Genomic DNA, 22,438 nt, shown 5'->3' on the forward strand with positions numbered 1-22,438 from the left:
TACCAGTGACGTCTCTGAATGGCCCCATCAAGGGAAGCTGTCCCATCAATCACTCTCCTGAGAACTGGAAAATGAAAAATAAACACACATTTTTTTAAAAGGCATTGTATTTTTGTTCTATATATTACAATAGTTAAGTCTTACCCTACTTAACAGAGTTATATTCTTTTTAGAAGTTTGTTCTTTTCATAAAAATTTCAGATTTGTTGGCATAAAGTAGTTCATCAGCTCCTCTTTTTATCTCTCTAATGTCTATAGAATCTGTTCATCTTATTTTTCATCTTTGACACTGGATAATTGAGCCATTCTTTTTCTTGATAAGTCTTACCAAATGTGTATTAGTTTTTATTAATCTCTTTAAAGAATGAACTTTTTGGCTTTTGTTGAATCTCTACATTATACACGGTTTCCTGTTCCATTAGTTGACTAATTATTATAACAAAGTACTCCAGAACTTAGCATTTTAAAACAGTCAGAAACTTTTATCACGAGGCACAATTTTCATGAGCAAGGTCAAAATGATAATGTTTTTATATAAACTAGCCTTGACAGTCACCTATCATCATTTCTAGAATATTCTATTGATGACACAGCGTGGCCATATTCAATGTGAGAACTATGCAAGGGAATGAATACCAGGAAGGAAGGATCATTGGGGGCCACCTTGGCTCTGGTTACCATACAGGTTTTTGCCCTTATCTTTACTATTTTCCTTCTGGAGCTGAACTACCCCTAATTATCACCCTATATTCTCATGCATATCTCTGATAACTTAAACAGAAAGATCAAGGAAGGCATTACAATGAGTCATTAAAATGCAGCATTTATTAGGAGGGGTAATCCCTCTCCTTTCCACACCAAGTGACAGAAGAGGCTCAAGATAATCACATAAAGATTGGAGGCACCTACATGAAGGAGAACCCCAGAACCTTGTGACTTTCTTAGGCCTTCTCTATGAAAGGACACATTGGCCTTTCAGCAATCAGATTCCCCAAATGTCTTTGGGGTTTTATCATCCAGTCTTTCCTAAGTTGGCCTGGGGGGAAGGCAGGACAGGATCAATTCTTAGGAACCCACCAGCATCTACTTGCCCTTAGCCTTCCCACCTGTGGCTTTCCATGTTCCCTCTAGTCTGACAAACTTTATATAATCTATGGGGTATAAGGGTTAGGGACAGAGAATAAGACATTTTTTTTTTTTGAAACTGGACGCATATTCTTAGTTATTATTTTTCTGTGTCTCTCTGATGATTCAGCTTTTGAAACTTAAAATCTACAAATTGACTAGAACATTCTGCAGGGTCATTCCTCCCCTGAAGCAATGGAAACTAGAGTTTTACTGTCTAAATCAGAAAGGGTTGCATGGGCTACATAGTAGAATTTTACCCTGATACAAAACTTTTCAGCAAAACTTAGATCTAATTGAGCAAAAATCTTTAGGAAATAAAGAAGCCTTCTCAATTCCCCATCCCCAGAAGAGAAGAAAAAAAAAAATCAACTAACCACTCCCCAGTGGAAGTCTCGAAAGGAAAAGACGGTGGGCTGACTGGGCATACTGACTCTCATTAGCGATTTGCTGAGGGTTGTCCTGGTTTTTGACCAAAAAAGGGACATTTCTATTCATTCTCATCAAACCACTATTGAGTTGGTTCCTAAGGTAGGACTTTAAGCCAGAACCATATCATTTATTTCTGATTCCTTAGGTTGAAGTCTGTGGGATGTTGCTTAATAGGTGTGTATTGAAGTAAGCAGAGTAGAAAGTTTAAAGCAGTTGAAGGTCATAGTCCTAAGGCCTCATCCCAGGGCTCAGGGGCAAGGTGATTACCATACTTCAGACACAGCACTACAGCAAGACCTATTATAAAGAAAGGGTAGCCAGTGAGGCCTGTCTCTGTCAGAGTGTCCAGAACCTGATTTCCTGTGTCTGTAGTAGAGAGACTGCAAGTTTAAAGGTGTCTTTGGGCAGTTTCATGGTGCCAATTCTTGCTTTTACCCATGGCCTAGGCACTTGACTGGCAGTTCGTGCCTAGTACAATCACAGGGAGAGAAGAGGAATTGTCAGGATTTGAGCATTAGCTTTCTCCTGATCTGGACCGCAGGCAGCTTGGAACATCAGTTATAGGAGGTAGTTTTGCTTCACAGTTAGCAAGGCGCCCTGGGTGAGCTGGATACCTCACTCACCACAGCTTACACATCTTATTGTAGAAAGGACACTGGAGATACTGGACAAAAGCATGGAGAGGTATGGCTTCTTATTGGACTGTCACTAACTTGACTTACAACTTAGTGGACATTATGCAATCACGCTGCTTTCTTACATAAGAAAAGCCAGGCACACTATTATTGGTATTTGTCATTTATGCACAATTCCACTTATCATATAATTATGGGTTTATTTTTACCAAACATGTAGATTGACAACAGAGACAATAAAATTGAGTGACAATTACTAAAAGAGTTATTTAAAATAGAGCTTGAAGGACATCGAGGAGGTGGGGCTTATGCACATGCTCTATATAAAATTCTCAGAAGTTTTCCTAAACTCAGCTAAAAGCCAAGTCATCTAGTAGGTGTTAAAATGGACATAAGTGGACTTTCTGCCTAGCCCTAGCAGCCAATCACACGTAGATTAGTGTAACTGTAGCTATACCAACACCAAAAACCTTTGCTTCAAACAACTTATGTAAATCCCTTCTCTCCTCTTTAAAAACTCTAACCTCCTTTGTCTCCCCAGAGCAAGCTTTCAATTCTAGCCGAATCTGTATTTCTCACATTGCAATCCCTGAGACCCCAAATAAACACATTTATTTTGCTGCTTGCAATTTTGTCTTTCATTGGTTAACAAGGCTTTTTTGGAATGTCTGGGATCTAAAGCAAACAGTACAGAGCTTTGTGAAATACCGTGCCTATGAGAAGTTTTCCGTGGTACACAGAAGCCACAGTGCTTCCCTGAAGCACAGAGCCATTATTGGCGTACTCGGTGCTTATCTTAGGCTTCTCAGACAAAACATCCTGGATGCGAAGTACCTGTTAAGAAAAGATCATTCATTAATATACTACATGAGCAAACAGCTGCCAGTGACATTTCCTCCTCAAATATTCCAGAATTAATATATTTCTCAGAAATCAATACATTAAAATTTGCATACAATTATTTTTTTTTATTCTGATGCAAGTAGCAATGTTCTAATTATATCTATACAGTCAAGTGGACTGGTTATCTGACATTAGCCAAATTCCCCAACAAGGTTGTTTACACAATTTTGATAGTTCAGGCATCTCCTATAGAAGGAGGAGGTGAAAAAAAAAAAAAAAGGAGGTGAGAACCAAAGGTGAGAACCTCCTTTTTTTTTTTTTTTCACCTCCTCCTTCTATAGGAGATGCCTGAACTATCAAAATTGTGTAAACAACCTTGTTGGGAAGGGTCTTGCTTTTGACTAGGGCCTACTATGGGGACGGAAACACAGGACAGAAAGGATACAGGGACACTCAGCAAGCAAGCCAACCTAACCTCATAACCAGTAGGATGGCAGTCATCACAGCTGGAGCCCCCCTCACATCTGCAAAAATGGCTCAGAAGCATAGAGAATGCATACTTTGGAATGCCATATGACATCCCTGCCTGTGACTGTTATTGATGCTCAAGATGAACACACTTTTGTTTGCTCATCAGTAAACATGTAAGTGCTCAGTTTTCTAAATAGCCTGGATGAGGTTCACTCAAATAGGACATGATAGGACTTAAAGAAAACCAATTAGAAATTCATGAGTCATGAATATATATCAACACTTATTAGAGTTTACTTTTGTTTTTTCATCTTAAGGAAGAGCCCATAAATTCATCTCAGGTTTGTTACATGAAAACACTCAAACTTGGAACTTGTGTAGAAAAGTTCAGCCTCAACCACAAGTGAGGGGTCTCACTGACCGTGAAGGAAGAAATCTTATCTAAAATAAACATATGATGAACATGAAAATAGATATATGAGAAAGATTTTCAAATCATGCTATGTATCACATTTTCATTCTCTCTCTCTTTTTAAAAGATTTTATTTATTTATTCATGAGACACACTGAGTGAGAGACACACAGAGAGAGGAAGAGATACAGGCAGAGAGAGAAGCAGGGTCCTCTCAGGGAGCCTGAGCAGGACTTGATCTCTGGACCTGGGATCATGACCTGAGCCAAAGGCAGGCCCTCAACCGCTGAGCGGCCCAGGCATTCCCATATTTTCATTCTCTTATAGCAGATATTGTTGGGTGTTTGTAAAAAATAATAACATGTATCACTTTTCGGGACATGTATCTGAAGCAAAGGTACATTGCTAGCTTAGGGTAACAGTTCTTTAGGCTCTAGCTCAGACTGAACTTTTGTTTCTTTTTGTATTTTTTGGTGTTTTTGCTTGTTTGTTTTTTTATTACTTAAATTCAATCTGCCAACATATGTCATTAGTTTGTTTGTTTTTAAGAAGCTATGACTAATATGTTAATAAATTAGAGAAATACTCTTTTTAGCTGAAGAGGAGCTATATTGGAAGCAGAAATAAGTATATGTTACCAGGGCCAGTTACCAGGCTAGGGTTTGAATTTTAATTCCCCAACTCCCCCAACCTAGATTCAAACATTACTTCTTTCTTCAAACCTTACCTTCTCAATGAGGCTTTCCCTGATTTCTGTATTTAATAATAGGACTACCCATCCCCTTGTTCACAGCAATCCTGACTTCCTCTACCCTGTTATACTTTTTTTTCCCATAGAACTTACCACCTTCAAACTTACTATACAATTTACTTCTTATCGTTTTTGTTCATTGTCTATCCCCCTCCAGAAGAGCAGAGATCTTTGTATGTTTTGTTTTCTGATATATTCCAGGCATTAGAACAAAGTCTGGCCCATCCCATTATAAGCACTCAACAAATTTTTGTCAATTAAACTCTCAGAGTATGTGTGCCAGAATTTGTATCTATATTGAATGTACTAGAGATCTGTTATTCATAAACTGAATGCTATAAGAAAATGCTGCTCTTGTTTTTAATGCCACATACCATTCAATGGTGCTATTGTTTTGAAGATATTTTTTCTTTACTTTTTTTAAAGTAGATTCCAGGCCTATCATGGAACGCAACACGGGGTCAGAACTCAAAACCCTGATATTGAGACCTGAGCTAAGATCAAGAATCAGATGTTCAACCCACTGAGCCACCCAGGCACACCTGTTTCAGAAGAATTTTTTTTTTTTAGAAGTTTTGAATAACACAAACAGCATCTTTAAAATGAGACATTCTTCAACACTATTGTATATATTAGCACCTGCTGGCAAAAATTAATCTGGTTTCTAGATTACGGTCATTTAAATCCTTTCTTTTGAGCTTCATAGTAGGTAGTGTGAAAGAAGATGGTCTCATATAGTACTCTCCCTTTGCCTAACTTTAGGTCTTTCCCAGAGCTTATATCTTGATTGGAAATGTGATATGGCAACCTAGGTCAATGTGAGTAATCAAGCTCCTACTTATCTATTCTTCCCAATAGCAAGTACAATCCTAGCAAGAGTGGGACATATTGTTTAGCACTGATGTTAAATTGGCACCAGGAGACCTGAAAAGATTAATGGGCTCTATCTCTCTATTCTGTGAAAATCTCTGCTTTTTCCATATGCCGGACTTGTTCAGTTCCGGAACATTGCATGTGACCCAAGTCACCTCAACAAAATTTTTCTTGCACCTTTGCCTATGAGCTCAGAGAAGTATAGGAACTTACTTCGGACCCTGGAGGATCCTCAGGGTTATAGATCAGCAGCTTCTTGCCGTCAGGATGGCATCCTGCCCAAATATCTCCAGTATCAGGATCCACAGTTAAGTTATCCACTAAGGTGCCCAAATGTATTACCTTCCAACAAAAAGGAAATATAAAGACATTGTTTCAGCTTTCTTGTCTACCCCTCCTCTCCCCCAACAGCTCCTTCTGGCTCCCTAAATGGGTCTTTTTTTTTTTTTTTTTGTACGATAGTCATACAGAGAGAGAGAGAGAGAGGCAGAGACACAGGCAGAGGGAGAAGCAGGCTCCATGCACCGGGAGCCTGACGTGGGATTCGATCCCGGGTCTCCAGGATCGCACCCTGGGCCAAAGGCAGGCGCCAAACCACTGCGCACCCAGGGATCCCTAAATGGTCTTTTTAGGGGCCCTTTCTACTGAATTTTAGAAGTGCAAGCATAATCTCACTGATATTCTTCAAAAATAGTCAAGTTTCCTCCATTCAAGGAGCACAGTCCTAGGTCAGGCATGGGAGCTGGTATAAGACGCAATGTTGTGTGGGCAAGACAGGGTGCTTTTACCTTCACTTGAGTTAAATCCCAGTTCTCATGTTTTTTCAGTACGTGAATGTTCTGAGCAGTTACATCAGCTATGTAGATATACCTTTGAAGCAAATAACATTTACATGTAAGTAATAATGAGAGATGACATAAGCTTTTACTTTGGAGGAGAGAATTTGTCTACAAATTCACAAGAGTTCCAAGTGCCACTGCAAGGTCTTTCTAAACCACAGTACCAGAAGATAACAGAGTCTTATTTTTAAGATTCTTCAAGAGCTTTAAGTAAGCTTCAAATATGAGATGTGACTATAGAGTAATGAACTTGGGTGTTTCTAGGTGACATATAAGCTCAGTCTCATTACTTAGGAGTCACAATTTATTCCTTAAATTAGGTGGAGGTAAATAGACCTCCTTATTATAAGACCAAGAGAATCTATACTTCTGCAAACTAGTGCTTGGAAAGACGTATCAGATGACCGTGAAGCTCAATCACAATCATTTTTAAAAAGAGGAAGAACACTTAGAATTATTTTCTACAGGGATCATCTCTATTATCTCAAATTTACATATTAATATTCATGGGTACTTTTCTTCTAAAAAAAACTTTCCATTTTAAAACACTTTAAAAGAGTTCATCATAAAATTTTAGTGCTGCATAAAATCGTACTTTCTTATAGAAAAATCTGCTGTAATATCTCAGTAAATCTGAAATTTACACAATCACAATGCCCAATCTAAGTCATGTTTCCTTCTCCAAAAAGAACTTTTGGGGCACCTGGGTGGCTCAGTGGTTGAGCATCTGCTTTTGGCCTGGGTTGTGGTCCTGGGGTCCTGGGATCAAGTCCCACACTAGCCTCCCCGCAGGGAGCCTGTTTCTCCCTCTGCCTGTGTCTCTGCCTCTCTCTCTGTGTGTCTCTCATGAATAAAGAAATAAAATCTTAAATAAATAAATAAATAAATAAATAAATAAATAAATAAATAAATAAAATAAAAACTTTTGGGTAACTCAACTTGGTGTAAAGGTTAAATGCTTTTCAGACTCATAAAGGGCAGAGATATTGTGCATTTATTATCCTTTTCAGTGTGTTAGGTAACAGTGTTTCTAGAATCTAGAATAATAAATTAGAACAAGAACCTCACATCTTGGAGTCCACATCTTTTATTTCATTGGGGGAGCCTGACATGCAAGAGGCCAAATGGTGTGCATATGATCACACATAGAGTGTGAACCCTGGCCACACCTCACTACTTAAGCCTGAGGACGTAACCACCTCTTAAAAGGAGTCCACCAAAATGTTAAGAGCAAAGTATTGGAAAATTATAAAAGCTTACTTTTTGTCTAGTGAGACTGTGATCCCATTGGCAGAGCTAAACCCTTTGGCTACGACTTTGACCTCTCTTGGACTGTAGAAAACAGCATAAGTCCAATGAAGATCCATGATCATCTCGAATAGTACCAAGAAGAAGCTGGTAAAGTAATGGTCTCTTGTGGCATAAAACTGTTCTGGTCCAAGAACCACAATGTCATTCACACTAAAGTGATAAAGAGAGAGAGAGAGCAAAACCCAAGGAGTGTATAAATACCCAGATTGTTGTCAAAATCACTACATCTCAAAGACCATTATGTTCATCAGCATGATAAAGTACACATGAAGCAGTTTGGATTAAGAAATTCATACATAAAGTATATGATTTTTCATCACACCTGATGGATTTTCTTTTAGCTGTTTATTATTTTCTCAATCTTCTCTTCCACAGAAGTCAGCAAAAAACACATGCAATGAAACCTCAACTCCAAAGTGTTGACTCGTAAATGTTAATAATGGTTATTCATGGTGGTCACAGTGCAGTTCACCAATAGTTCTGGCTCTCTTTCTTCTGGAATTAGGCTTCTCCATGCCCTGGATGTTTGGCCCAGCCATGTGACTTGCTTTTCGCCAGTAAAATGAAGTGATGTGTGCACCTCCTAGCTGGAACACGAGCCAATATGTACCATGCTTCCCTTACTCTTCGACAGTAACCGGCAACTTTTCTGCTGATTGAAAGTGTGGCCTCTTAGGGCCCTACACGAGGACAATATAACATTGAGTCCTTGAATCACTTGCATTGGACATGTAGCATGAGTAAGAAAACAAAACAAAATTTGTGGTTTTGAGCCACTAAGAGTGTTATAGTTCTTCTTTTCTGTTATTGTAACATAACCTAGTCCATCCTGATCTTTATATTGCAGTTGTGAGTGTCATTCTTTCTTGCTTTTGTTCTTCCATATTATTAAAATTTTTAAATGAAATAAGTTATACTCTTATAAGAGTAAACAGCAATAAGGTCATTTACATTTTGGAAAAGAAAAAAGAGACGGTGATGAAAAAAATGTTAAAAAAATTAAATACTTTTAGATTTAAAATTTAGAAAAATAATTTGGATGAATCAGGAAATCCTTTGAGGTTTTAATTTGCAAAGACTTTCCCAAGGTCACTAGGCTACTCACCTTTTGGGTCTTGGGTTAAGCATTCCTTCCTCCCAAAAGTACTGGCAAATGCATTGGTTATTTTGGATTCCCTAATAATCTGTTCCCCATAGCACCTTGTTCTACACTGTGAGAGCTCAGGGGAGGTTGTGTATCAGGGCACCTCTCAAAAATTATCCTTAGGTCATCAAAGCATCCCCTGCGCTGGTCCAGCCGGCATGCCTTCAATCAGCCTGCATGGTTCTGACAGCCCTTCCACAGCGCAGCCTTATAGCGCCTTGCCTCATTTCTGTAATGGACCTCAGGCTCCCATTTCCAGGTAAGTGTGCTGACATCAAAGCACAGGATATCACCAGGCTTGATTTGCATACTCACACCCAGAAGTGTGCAGGAGTTAATACTTTGAGGCAAACTTTTGACTCAGCAGAGATTGGACAGGGGGATAAACTCTTCCCCCTTTCTTACCTTGGCTAGACTTCCTAAAATGAGGCTGATGTTGTGTACTGGAGGACAATCTCATGATTTCCAATAGTTAGATGCACCTAGCAGTGGCTGGCTTGCTAACATACTCCCTACAGCTTCTCTCCTGTATGAGTTTCCTAGTGCTGCCATGACAGAGCACCACAAACTGGGTAGTCTATGATAAGAGAAATTTACTGTCTCTCAGGAGGCAAGAGGTCTGAAATCAAGGTGCTGACAGCCTCGTTCCTTCTGAGGGTTCTATGGGAGGATCTGTCCTTGCCTCTTCTAGCTGCTGGTAACTCTAGACATTCCTTGGCTTGGAGATGCTTCAGTCCCACTTTTCATCCCCACATGCATTCTCCCTGTCTGTCACAGTCTTCTTATTAGGACACAAGTCATATCAGATTAAGGACACCCCTACTTTAATATAACTTCATCTTCACTGAGTCCATTTGCAGTAATCCTATTTCTAAATAAGGTTATGTTCTGAAGTGTCACTGGGAGAAGATTGGTTAAAATGTCAACATATCTTTTTGAGAGGACACAATTCAACCCATTCAACACAATTCAACACCCACTCTCCCTCCTCAGGCTGATCCCTCACTTCAGTGCCCTGGGCTGGTAACTCTCCAGTAAAGTCCTGGCCTATTGAACTTTCCCTCAGGCTGTGCTTTCAATGAAAAGAACTTGTTCAGTGAGGTCATATGTTATGGCATTTGACCCTCACAATCACCAGTTAGGTAAGTCAGGTCAATGAGAGAACCCCATTTCGCTGAGGAGACTGAAGCATAGGTTGAGAGATTTGTCCACAGTTTCTCAGTAACCCCATGGCGGTCCCGGTCCCCACTGTGCCTCAGAACCCAGTGCAGTGCATCACGAGAAGCATTCAGCAGCCCCATCTTCTCTTCTTCTGCCCTCTGCTTATCAATTCTACAGGGAGAAATTCAAACATGATTTTGAGAGAGAGCAAAGGAGAGAAGGTGACCTTCCTTCCTTTTCTTTTCCTGTTCTATTTTAGAAAAAGATGAACTTCTACTAATGTTTCAGCCGTTGAGTCCATTTTACAAAAGACAAATTCTTCATTGTTTGTTACAGCCTTGGAACAGGGCAATTATACACTAAAAAACTTAACTATTTTTCTCAACACAGTAAGAGGGATGTCTGTCACTGTGACTGAGAGTCTGGCTTTGAATGCAGACCATCTAGGTTTACACCTTGGTTCTGCCACTTACAAATTATGTAATTTGGGCAAGTTACTTAACCCGAAACTTCTTAAGTCCCAGTTTTTTACTCCTGTCTATTACTAAAGGCTGTTGGGAGAATTAAATAAGTATTTTGGCACAGTGCCTGGCACAGAGTCAACGCTTAGTAAATGTGAATTTTTATATGTGCCTACAGCCTTTTTTTCAAATATTGCTCTAAAGCTTTTATCAAACAAAGGAATGGCCCATCTGGAGGCTGCTTATAACAGCCAGTCGGTAATGCTCTCAGAACACAACCTACCGGGACAACTAGAAAAAGGTGTAGGTGTTTGAAGAGAGCCCAATAGTAGGTATTGCATTGTTGTGGTATAGAGGATGGAATTAGAGCTGGGAATCTAATTGAGCACCTTTATAGGATTAAAATGCTTTCAAAAAGTTGGAGAATATAAAGATATTCAATACTGAATACAGCAATTTCTAGTGAGGTGCTGGGCAGAGTCACCATGGGAACCTCTTGAAAGCTTTAGGAAAAAATGCTACAAAACAAAAGTTTAAGCCTGCTGAACCAAAGAAAATAAAGCACACAGCAGAGGTGCAAAATAAATAGAAGTACAAAGTGCTTTAATTCCATACCTTTTGAGAAGTTCATGTTTTATAGTTTTTAGGTGTACAAGAGAACGTTGTTGTTCCTCAAACTTAAATTTCTCCACGGTGGACTTCATGTGGGGATGATTCACAACGTAAAGATACACAGTATGGTCTAAGTTGGGAAAAAGGCATAATTTCCAAGAAGTTTACTTCTATTGCAACTATTATCAAACTTGGTGTAGAACTTCATAATGTTCAAGCACCCTTCTTATATACCTTGCATTTGATCCTTACAGTACCCCTGCTAGGTAAATTACCAGAACCTCCATTTTACTGAGAAAATTGAGGCTCAGAAGGTAAATAACTCATCAGAAATTGCACCACCACCAAGTGGCAGAGCCAAGCCCAAACATTTCTCAATAGTCTCCTCAGTCTCACCTATATACCCTCTCCAACAGGAAGATACAGAACTACAAAGGTGAATAAACTAAACAGATGTGGTTTCCCAAGGTGGCACTTCAACAGGAGAAGTGGATACAAGCGAGCAAAAGTTGTGCTGAGAATTCTTTTCTGTGAGAAACGCCTACATTGCAACACACAATCAAGAAATGTCAGGGCTATGCCACCCAGGGATCCCCTATGCAAATTTCTTAAAATAAGTGACATGTCCCAGCTAGAGAATAAACTTCTGGCACAAGTCAACTACTAAGGCTGCAACAACAATATTTGATGAGCCCAACAGACACAGAAGTAAATATGAATGCAAAAGAAAGCAGACTAGTCAGTTCTAAGTATTGCCAACTTTGAGCATGTTCACCTATCTGTTTTCACATTGAAATGTGAACTGCTGCAGACAGGATTGAGGGTAGTAATCTGTTTCTCAAAATACTGTTTTCTGACCTGAAGTGCTAGGTCAGATGAGCTCTGGAGTTTGAAAAAGCCTGGCCCCATCTCCCACTGTAGGGTTTGATCTGCATTCCTGTCCCCTCTTCCCTTCTTGATGGGTTCTCAAACACGCAATAGAGCAAGTGCCAGCCCAGAGATGCAGGAGTTATATTCAAGGCCCCTGAAAAACACAGGTACCTTTACCCTAATTAAGGAAAGGCACTCCCTCACAGGTGAATCTTTCTTTTAGTCTGACCCAGTTCTGTTCCAGGGCGCAAGGCTTTGCAAGCAGAGCCAAGCTGGATTTCAGCTTCCACGTGGCTCTTCAGCCAGACACTATTGCCAGATGCAACATGAACATCACATGCACTGCCTTGGTTTTATCCCTTCTCTAGGCCTCTCCTGGACCTCTTCTCCCATATAAGAGATGCTTGGGAAGCTTATTTTTGGTTTTTGTCTTCTCATTCCATTCCAATTTATGTGTAATGTTTTGCCCTTATTAAATACATAATTAAAGGAAGTAACTAATAAAATAAGATTGCAATCATAATATATTCAACTTCTGAAAGTCTAATTAAATGCTTAAGGGTTAGTCCATAAACTGGTTCCATCTCAGAAAACAAAAACAAGATGAAACCAAAAAACCAACCCCTACTCTCCATGTCAAAAAAAAAAAAAAATCCACCTCTAACACTATCCCATGCAATAAAATAGCTCTAGGTTAATGGGATCACTCATTCTCCTTTCTCCAATGAAAATGTCTAGATGAGGGTCAGGCAAAGAAATGGTGACTCAAATAATTTAAAATGAGCTTGGAACCCTATTTCACCCAAGTAAAGGATATAGGATTAAAAAGAAGACCACTCAGGTTCTACTTCTGGAACTGTCATTTATTAATGACAGATGTGAAGTCACAGGTCACTGCATTTCTTCAAATCCCATTTCTCCATCTACAAAACTGACTATTAATATCTGCCCTGTCTCATGGGGCTCACTCATTTATTCATTCAACACATGATCACAGAGTACCTACTATGCACAGACATTGTTCTAGACTGTGGGAATCCAGCAATAAACAAGCCACACGTGATTTATGGTGATTATATTCTAGAGAAGAAAACAGGGAGGAGGGGCGCCTGAATGGCTCAGTGTTTGAATGTTTGACTCTGATCATGATCCCGGGGTCTTGGGATCAAGTCCCACATCGGGCTCCCTACAAGGAGCCTGCTTCTCCCTCTCTGCCTCTCTCTGTGTGTCTCTAATGAATAAATAAAATATTTTAAAAAATAAAGAAAAAAGAAAACAGGGAGGAAATAATTAGTAAATACAAGAATACAGGAGAGGGGAGATGTCTTCTTCATAGAGTGGCCCCCACTTAAAGGGTAACAAGCTTGGATCTAAGGATGCGAGGGAGCTCACTATAGAGCAATTGTGGGAGAGGGAAAAAGGCTGGTATCATTTAACATTAATAAAAAAACTTTCATTGCCTTTTTGATGAGTGCTAAAAGAAGGAGTGCACTGAGAAGAAATATAATAAGGTTCACAGTCAGAAGCAAGATGGTGGAAAGGCTTTCCTGAGAAGGTGATATCTAAACTGAGGCCTAAATGATTAGTGAGAATAAGTCAGAAGTGGTGGAAAGACATTCCATATAGAGGGAACTGCAAGTGCAAAGGCCCTGATGCATGGAGCATTTTATAGGTCTAACAGAAATCCAGGGCGGCTGGTTGAGAGAGTCATGGGGGAAGGTGCTAATCTGATGAGACTGGAGAAGACACTCAGTTGCCAGAGTACACACATAGGGGTAGTGCCTAGGAGCCCAGGCCATTCTGGAGAAGTGAGATTTTTCTTCAGAGTAATAGAAACAATATGGAGAATTTTAAGAAGGGAGGGACGTGATCAGATTTGCATAAAAAAATAACTCTTGCTTATGAAAATGGAAGGAGATGGTATAAGAGACACAGTAATAGTCAGGGGGCCATTATAGAGTCCAGGGAAGAAATGTTGGGGGCTTGGGCTGGGATGGTGGCAGGGAGGATGGGAAGAGGTGGACAGCTTAGAGAGATATCTGAAGGGTAAATTGAATGAAACATTGTAACTCCATATTTTAAAAAGTTGGGCCCAGTGTTTTAGTTTGAGGAATAAATAAATTATATGTGAAAGTTTTAAAAGGAACCCACTTATTTAAAAACGAACAAGTCAAAAAAAATAAAAAATAAATAAAAACGAACAAGCCTATTGTGCAGACCAAAGGAATTTAACAAAGATCTGTTGGGTAAGTGGATTAATAATTCTTAATGTTTATTTTTTTATCCAATAAAATCACTCCAACAAATGTATTCTTAACAATACATGTAACTCCAGTATGTATTTGAAAGAATTAACACATCATTTCTTTAAAAATTCTGAATTGCAACACTTCTATTTCGCCTTCTCTTCACTTAGTTACTATTAGTGAGATCTCACTGTTTTTATTTTCCACATGCCCTATGGATCCACACATATCTGAAAATTAAATTAATCTGGAATTATGAACTATGAACAAGTAAGAAATAACACCAGAAGCTGTTGTTTTAAACTATATACAATGTATTAATAACTTAGTTTTTTGTAACAGCTGTGCCATATAATCCATTGTCATTAAACTCATGCTTTTGAAATGGTTTTTAGTATATTCACAGAGTTGTGCAACCATAACCACTCTCTAGCTCCAGATCGTTTTTATCACCCCCAAAAGAGAGCCCATATTAACTGCATTTCCCATTTCCCCAGCCCCTGCCAACTACTAAGCTACTCCTTGTTTCTATGAATTTGCCAATTCCGCACACTTGATATAAAGGCAATCATATACAGTATGTGGCCTGTAGTGATTGAATTCTTTTACTTACGATAATGTTCCCAAGGTTTATTCATGTTGTAGCACGTCAGAACTTTATTCCTTTTTATTGCCAAATAATATCCCACTGTATATGCATTCATCACGTGGTGAGAATTTGTTATTTTTACCTTTTGGATATTAAGAATAATGCTGGTATGAATGTTTGTGTATAAATGTTTGTGTAGATCTAGGTTTTCAATTCTCTTGGGTATGTATCAAGGAGTGGAGTTTAGGGATCACATAGTAACTCTTTATTTTGAGGAACCAAACTGCCTTCAAAAATGGCCACACCAACAAAGTGCGAGGGTTCCAATATCTCCACATCCTTGCCAACATTTGTCATTGTCTGCTTTTTTATTATTATTATAACCATCCTAGTGGGAATGGAGTGCCATCTCATTATGGTTTTGATTTGCATTTTCCTAATGACTAAGGATATTAAATATCTTTTCATGTGCTTATTGGCCATTTGCATATCTGTTTGGAGATGTCTACTAAGATCTTTTGTCCATTTTTAAATTCGGCTGTCTTTTTGTTGTTGAGTTGTAAGAGTGATTTATATATTCTGGATACAAGTCTCTTATCAGATATATTATTTGCAAATTTTTTCTTTCATTCTTTGGGCTATTTCTTCACTTTCTTCATAGTGTCTCTTGAAGCAGAAAGCTTTTAATTTTGATGAAGTCTAGTTTATCTGTTTTCTTTCATGTTATGTTTTCTGACGTCACACAATTATTTTCAAAGGGCTTTCAGTTTATATGTTAGATTTCTTTTTTTTATTTCAGAATAATTTTTTATTCCTTTTATTACTCTTTTTAAACAAACAGCCCCAGGGATAGGGGCCCAGGGGAGGGGGGTGGAGGGGAAGCAAGGCCCCAGCCCACATATATGTTAGATTGCTGAGAACAATCTCCAAACTGGTTTTGAAGGTGAAATGGAAAAAGAAGGAGATAAGAGGAAGAAGGAATGGCCACCTTCTAGTCTCCCTTTTTGAATGCGGTGTTTACAAATGTTTAGTACACATTTATTAACTTACAAATATACATTTTTCTGGTAAAATAGACTTTTCCCTCCTTTCACATACACATTCAGTTGTTGAGGTTGAGTGGCTTGTATTTCCCTCATTTCCCCCTTATTTTTAAGCATTCAGGCTTTACCTTCATCGATGAAAGTACTGATTCCGTGTGGATTAAATGATGCTTTGTCAAAACCATCACTGATGTTTAATGCCTGGACCTTTGGGTTTTGCTCATTCAGATCCATCAAGAAAATTTGTCCTGGCTCATCTGGTGCAAAACTTGGCAGGCCTGGATATTTTAATCCCTGTAAAAAATATAAAATAAGTAAGTGCATATATGACTTTCATTCCTTTTGATATGGAAGCTAAAATCTCAAAACCTAACAAAAATATTCAAAGTTTTGAATTTCTTTTGGATTTCTGGGATTTTTCACTCTGTCATCTTGTGCCATTATCTGATCTGAGGGATTACCAATGTCACCTAAGCCATTGGGAATGGGAATGTGGGAAGAATTTATATTCAATTATTAACATAGAGAGAAGGGGTTAAGCTAAAATGTATAATGCAAGACACTAGGTTGGGTTACTTTGTGTGAGCTTCTTGGCCTGCCTATACCTCTGGTTCCTCTTTTATAAAATAAGAGAGTTAAAGTGTATGATTGGTAAATCCTGCCTGATAATCTGTCCTTTCCAGCCCTGATAGTTGGCAACTAACCTTCCTTGAGGCAGAGAGAAGGGGTATACAGTCTCATTTTATTGCTCCCATCCCTACATCCATTGTATTATGTAGTGACAAGCAGAAGTAGCCAAGAATTCACATAGGGGAACCGGTCACATAAAGTTGACTATTTCTGACCTATTTTGTTCCTATAGCTATATCTGAAAATTTGGACATGAATCCTTTTCTTCAAATATTGCAAAAAATTTATTTCAGTAACTTGGATGGTGGATCTCTCTACTGGAAGGACCAATTACAGGTGTCTATCAACCAATAATAGGCAATGGGCCTTAGCTGCATCCCAGGTCATTGTGCCAAAACTTGGAGTTGGTTTGTGCTACACCAGTTACAGAACTCCGCTCACTTCCTCCCTGGTCCCCTCCCCCATCATTCTGATATATATTAATATCAACAACATTGTATCTTTTCTTGTAGTTTCATTTCCAGTTATAGTTGATTTAAATTATCTCCTTCTTACTCTATCTTCTGTCTCCTTGTCCCCTCCCTTGCTTAGAAATATGCATACACACTTTCACACTTACTTATAATAATACTATTCTTGGCCCTTCCACTGCCCTTCACTCTACCCCTATGGGAGTCAATCTTCAGTTGCAAACAACTCCACATACATCTTCGAGGGTTTTTTGTTTTTTGTTTTTAGAATAGTTCATCTATGCCTAAATCTTACCAGAAACCTGGCTTTTCCCCAGATAGCAATGGCACTGCTGAAATCCATTCGAAAAGGTACTATTCCAGCTTTCGTTTTTCTCAGGTCACCTCGCCTGGAGGAAGAGAGATCTGTGTGCCCCTAGCCACAAACTTCTCCTTTCAGACCTTGAACCTGTCGTCATCAACCAATAGTCTTCTTAGGAAGCCACACTCTTTACTTACTGCTTCCTTATCAAATTCCTACCAACCCCCCTTGCCCTGGTCTAGCTTTTTTTTTTTTTTTTCTGGTCTAGCTTTTATATAAAACTTCTACTATAAAGTTATCATTCTAGCTTCAGACATTCAATACTGTTTATCAATCTTTTTGTTCATTCCACCAAGCAATCTATTGCATTTCCCCAAGTATCTGTTCTAAATTCATCTTATTATCTTCCAAAGCACCTACCTTCTTCCTCTTTATTCTCAGTGGATGACTTTACCTCCTAGCTCTCTGAAAACAAACAAACAAAACAAAACCCCTTGCCACTCAACATGAATTTCCTTCGATTCCCTCCTTTCTGTCTCAGTAATTCTTCAGTTTTATCAATCTTCTTTCTTTTTTCCCTCTTTTCTTAAGGAAAGAGTATCCCTCTTCTGTTCTTAAGTTAAATATTTCTGTTGTCTATTTATTTAGTTGCTGTTCTCTGGGACACGTCTTCAGAAATGACAGTCTCTCTCTTGCTTTCCTACTCATTTCTCACCAGTGCCCCCTTCATTTGCCTGAAAGATTGCTCAATTCTCCTTCCTTGAAACAAGTCTTCTCCTAATTTTACTACTCCTTCAAATACACAGTTATCTTGCTTTCCCCACACTGTAGGCTTAGAAACATCATTTGGTCTTGTCACCTGTCTTGAATGGCTCCAAATCTCATGAATTTGTGGAAGTGCCTCCATCAAGGTAATATCAGTGCCCTCCAAAATATCTTATTTGATAACGCCTCCACCTTTCTTTATCTGTAGCTCTATGGCATTTGACACTATGATGTACCCCTTTATTCCTTCTCAAAAGTCAAAGTAGAATTTCCAGATAGAAGTCCTACATCTCTTTCTGCCCCTTCCTCCTCCTATCCTCATCCACCTCTCTTTCCTTCTTGTTCTATACTTTTTCCTTGCAGATCTTATTTATAAGGCTTCAGATATTTCTTCTATACCAATTATTCTCAGATCTACACATTTTCCTGGAACCTATCTCTGGAGGTCTAGCTCACATTCCCAACTTCTTCCTAGGAGCAGTTCAGAATCAAATTGTTAGAACCAGAATCAACATTCTCTCCCCAGATCCTTCCTCTCATTTGTATTTATTACTCTCAGTTAAGAGCATCACTGTTCTTCCCAATATCAGGTCATTAAATTCAGTCTTCAGGTCTACCCTTTCAACATAGTCAGACTGTTACCAAGCCCAGTGGCTTAGGTAATAGTAATAATGGACAAAAAAAAAATGTCAGAGACATCTAGATCTTCCCTTTCACCGAGGAAAACTAAGCCCAGAGAAGTGAACAGACTAAGTGACTCATATCATTAATTTTCCACACTCTTTCTTGCCACACTAAAAAAGAAAGGTTTGACAGTGGGGAACACTGCTCAGGAAGGCAGCTCAGGGACGAATACCACAGCAAGTATCTTGGTAGGTTGGGGGCATTGCCAGCTAGTTTAAAGACTGGATGTTCTAGGAATGGAAATGATTTGATAAGCAAATAAGCATAGGGTATTGCAAACAAACTTGACCTAGATTAGGTGTCATGATGAATGAAAAAAGTCCAGGAAGTAGCTTCGCTTGCACCTAGTTTTCTGTTTAAGGCAATACGGTAGGAATTTGTAGAAAGTGAATGCAAGCCATTCTTTGGATAACTTTCACCACCAAAAATGGTGAAAATCCCCCAGAGGGGCAGATGTCTTATTTTCCTCAATAGGCTACATGGAGGTGTGCACCAGCATTGAAATTCTCAACTGCCCTCATTCACCAGCACATGCATTAAGTAAATAGCCAAGTACCCCACTCATGTCAGGTAGCGTGTTAGGTGTTGAGCATGGCAATAGACACTCCACAAAGTTCTGGCCACAAGGAGCTTGAACTCTGGGGAGGCAGCACCAGGAGAGCACATCAGACAAGGTGTAGTATATAAGCACCTAGGCACAAACAATGTTAGAGGCCATCGAAGAGGCATGTCACCCAGAAAGAGAGTCAGGGAAGACTTTCCTGTAGAATTAAAGTGCCGCCACAGTAAGGCCTGACAGAGAACTAGGAGTAGGCTCCGTCTCATGTGAAGAAGGCAGGCGAAGAGAAGCATGCCAAGTCCCAAGGTAAGGAAGCAAATAGCCTGCCTGGCACTTCTCTATAGACTGACTACAAATGTGGTGAAGAGTTTCTCTCTAAACCAGCAGCTTCCAAACATGCTCTGGGAAGGCCAGAAAGGGAGATAGGAAAAACCAAAAACAAGGGCTTGAGTTCATTTCAGTGCAAAGAAATTGAAAATAAGCCAAAAACACCATCCTTAGCCCTATGAGTTGTTTACAAAAAAGAGCCCCATTACTTAAAGCTCCACATTAACATTTCTCCACTGAAAATCTCTAGTTTCTATACAGCAATAGTTCAGTACTTTTAGTTCCAATGAAAATAGAAAAGCAGCACACAGCTGGAACTACAAATATTATCTCCTCAAAGAGAAGAAATCTCCCAGTTATAGAATAATCGTTTTGAAAAGTCTATTTGGCATAACACTGAACATCTAATTGACAATAGAAAATTTAAGACAACAAAGGAAAAGCTCCTCTAGACAGCTTTGTTTTACTTTTGGTTTTAGAGGAAAACTAAAGAAATAAAACCTCTCCCACTCATGCATCCCAACACTTATTGCCACCAACAATAATTTAAAATCCAAGTGAACCCCTGACTCTACCTTGCATTCTTAAGGATTTAGGATTTCAGGCTTTTAAGTGTGATTATATGTGTCCCTTTTTAGCCAAAAAGATATAGATCTAAAAATTCATGTTATTTGGTAGTATTCTATTGGTCAAAACGGAATATTTAGGACATGCAATTCCAGCAGAATTCACATTGAAAATGGAGTCTATTTGCTTTTTTAGAATCTCAGATCTCATTTTAAATTGCAAGTGTTCAATAAATACATGGTAATTTTAAACATCTTCACAACATGTGCATTTCAATTTATTGTGTTTAATTTATTTACATTTATTTGTCAGTCTTTCATATAGCTTCTTGATCATTCCAAATCTGTGAAGATGGTATTGGAAATAAAATGTAGGCTCTTCTCTACTTGCCTTTGAAAGAGTTGGAAGGGATGGCATGGAATCTAAGATGGAAAATACTCCGGCTTTTGAATCAAGTAACACAGTCAACATAAGATTCACAAACATTTACCGAGCTCCAAATGCAAACAGGCATAGAGAGAAGACTACCAGCTAGTGAGGAGATGACTACCAGAAGCTGAGATCCCGTACCACAGGGCAATGATGAAGATGGACACCAACAGGACAAAACTAGAGACTAGTCTAGGAATCAAATGGAAATCAATATACACTTATTGAGACTATCCTGAATTTGTAACTGCCCACAGGGAGCTGGCCACATGGGGCAAGCAAACCTGGGCATTCCTGTGGTATCCTGACTAACACTCTGGAATTTTGTTTTGGCTTTTTTTGTTGACTGATTTAACCACAGTTAGGATGAGCATGTAGGGATCCATCTGGCAGCTCTAGTCGGCAACATTAATGTACTATCTATCCAACTATTGACATGAGCGTCTGAGGGCCATGGAAAATACTCACACTGGAGATAAAAGCCAGCCCACTAGGAAGTATATCAATATCTTCAGAGCCATTTTCTGCAAAAGAAGTGGAGGATCAGGAAGATGCATGAATGAAGGCTTAAAAAGTAAATCTCACAGACAAACTTTAGATTTCTTTTGGAAACTACATTAACTTTTTCAACTATTTACTTGGGAAATTACATTAACTTCCAGGAATCCCAGAGGCATGGTACTCTACAGTAAAACCTGAATCAGATTCCCTAAATACTAAATTATTTGTTTTAGAACTCATATTTCAGGAGAAAAAAAGCAAATAACTATAAAATAAATTCATAGCTGAGATTTATTCTTTTATGTAACAACTTCGAGGCTATGCCCTGAGAGATTCACCTTCATTCCCCATAAAAGACTGATGCACAGATGGAGTGGTCACATTTGGAAACCCATCATTGTGAGGGTGTTTTAAAGGCCTCTCAGCCAAACAGTTCTCTCTTCTAACTTGTTGAGGCCTAAAAATATATCTTTATCCAATCATATTGGGAAATTATTGGGTACTTGTTATCCGTTATAAAAGCAATACGTCTTAGGAAAGACTACTGAATATAGATAAATTTGAACAATTTAGTCAGCTCTCTTTCTCATTAAGGGCTGGTCCTGAGCATTTTTCTATGGAAAGAAGCATAAAAGAAGTAAGTTATGACCATGAACCAGATGAAAATGGGGCTTATATGTCTCCTAACAGAGAGAGAGAGAGACCCACATAGGTTGTGGTCCCAAGCAGGCAGGACTGAGGATAAAGGCAATGGTTATCTACTGTGGCAAACTATATTTTATAAATATGGTAGAACCAATATATATCATACCCCATGCCCGTCTTAAAATGTGATGTTCATATTCCTTCATAAGGAGGTAAGCTCTGTATTCTCTCCCCTTGAATCTGGGTGGATTTTGGTAACTGCTTTAACAAATAAAATGAAGTGGAACTGATGCCACATGGCATACAAGGTAAAATCATAACGATAGTTGCTGCTGGTTCTCTCTCAATCTCTTCTCTTTCTCTCTCTTTCTCTCCTCTCTCCCCCCACTTCCCTTCCTTTCCCTCCCCCCACTTCCCTTTCCTTTCCTTCCCCTTCCTCTTCTCTCTGTCTCTGTCCCTCTCTGTCAGTATGGTCCTTAGGAACCCTCAAATGAAATGTAGGAAGGCTGAGTACTTTGAAGCTACAGAGGAGAGACTATACAGAGACTACAGAAGGTAGAGAAGACACTGGAAGAGTCTCAGATCACTTCACTTTTCAACCTGAGTCACCCTAGCTGATGCAAATGGAACAGCAATGAGCTGTGTCCACTGAACCCTGTTAAAATTGCAAATTCATGAGCAAAGTAATTGTCACTTAAGTCAGCCACTCAGTTTTAAGGTGATTTGTTACATAGCTATAGTA

The 22,438-nt window shown here is 39.0% G+C and overlaps 1 protein-coding gene across 2 annotated transcripts in view; it reads right to left on the reverse strand.

Annotated features, from left to right (window-relative positions):
* Positions 1-807: 807 nt before the first annotated feature.
* The window catches only part of PON3 (paraoxonase 3), a 28,961-nt gene continuing 7,330 nt past the window's right edge, over positions 808-22,438 (reverse strand). The window contains exons 3-9 of one of the 2 annotated variants that reach the window (XM_055307580.1): positions 21,019-21,074; positions 15,947-16,112; positions 11,074-11,200; positions 7,642-7,842; positions 6,331-6,412; positions 5,756-5,884; positions 808-3,026 (exon numbers count right to left, since the gene is read on the reverse strand). In XM_055307580.1, the coding sequence (XP_055163555.1) occupies positions 2,868-3,026; positions 5,756-5,884; positions 6,331-6,412; positions 7,642-7,842; positions 11,074-11,200; positions 15,947-16,112; positions 21,019-21,074 (920 nt within the window). In that variant the 3' untranslated portion in view covers positions 808-2,867. Of the gene's footprint in view, positions 3,027-5,755; positions 5,885-6,330; positions 6,413-7,641; positions 7,843-11,073; positions 11,201-14,799; positions 14,918-15,946; positions 16,113-21,018; positions 21,075-22,438 lie in introns of those variants that run through there. The other variant, XM_055307581.1, reaches the window with a different exon arrangement.

This window comes from Nyctereutes procyonoides, unplaced genomic scaffold (assembly GCF_905146905.1).
Source record: "Nyctereutes procyonoides isolate TBG_1078 unplaced genomic scaffold, NYPRO_anot_genome, whole genome shotgun sequence".
Lineage (NCBI taxonomy): Eukaryota > Metazoa > Chordata > Mammalia > Carnivora > Canidae > Nyctereutes > Nyctereutes procyonoides.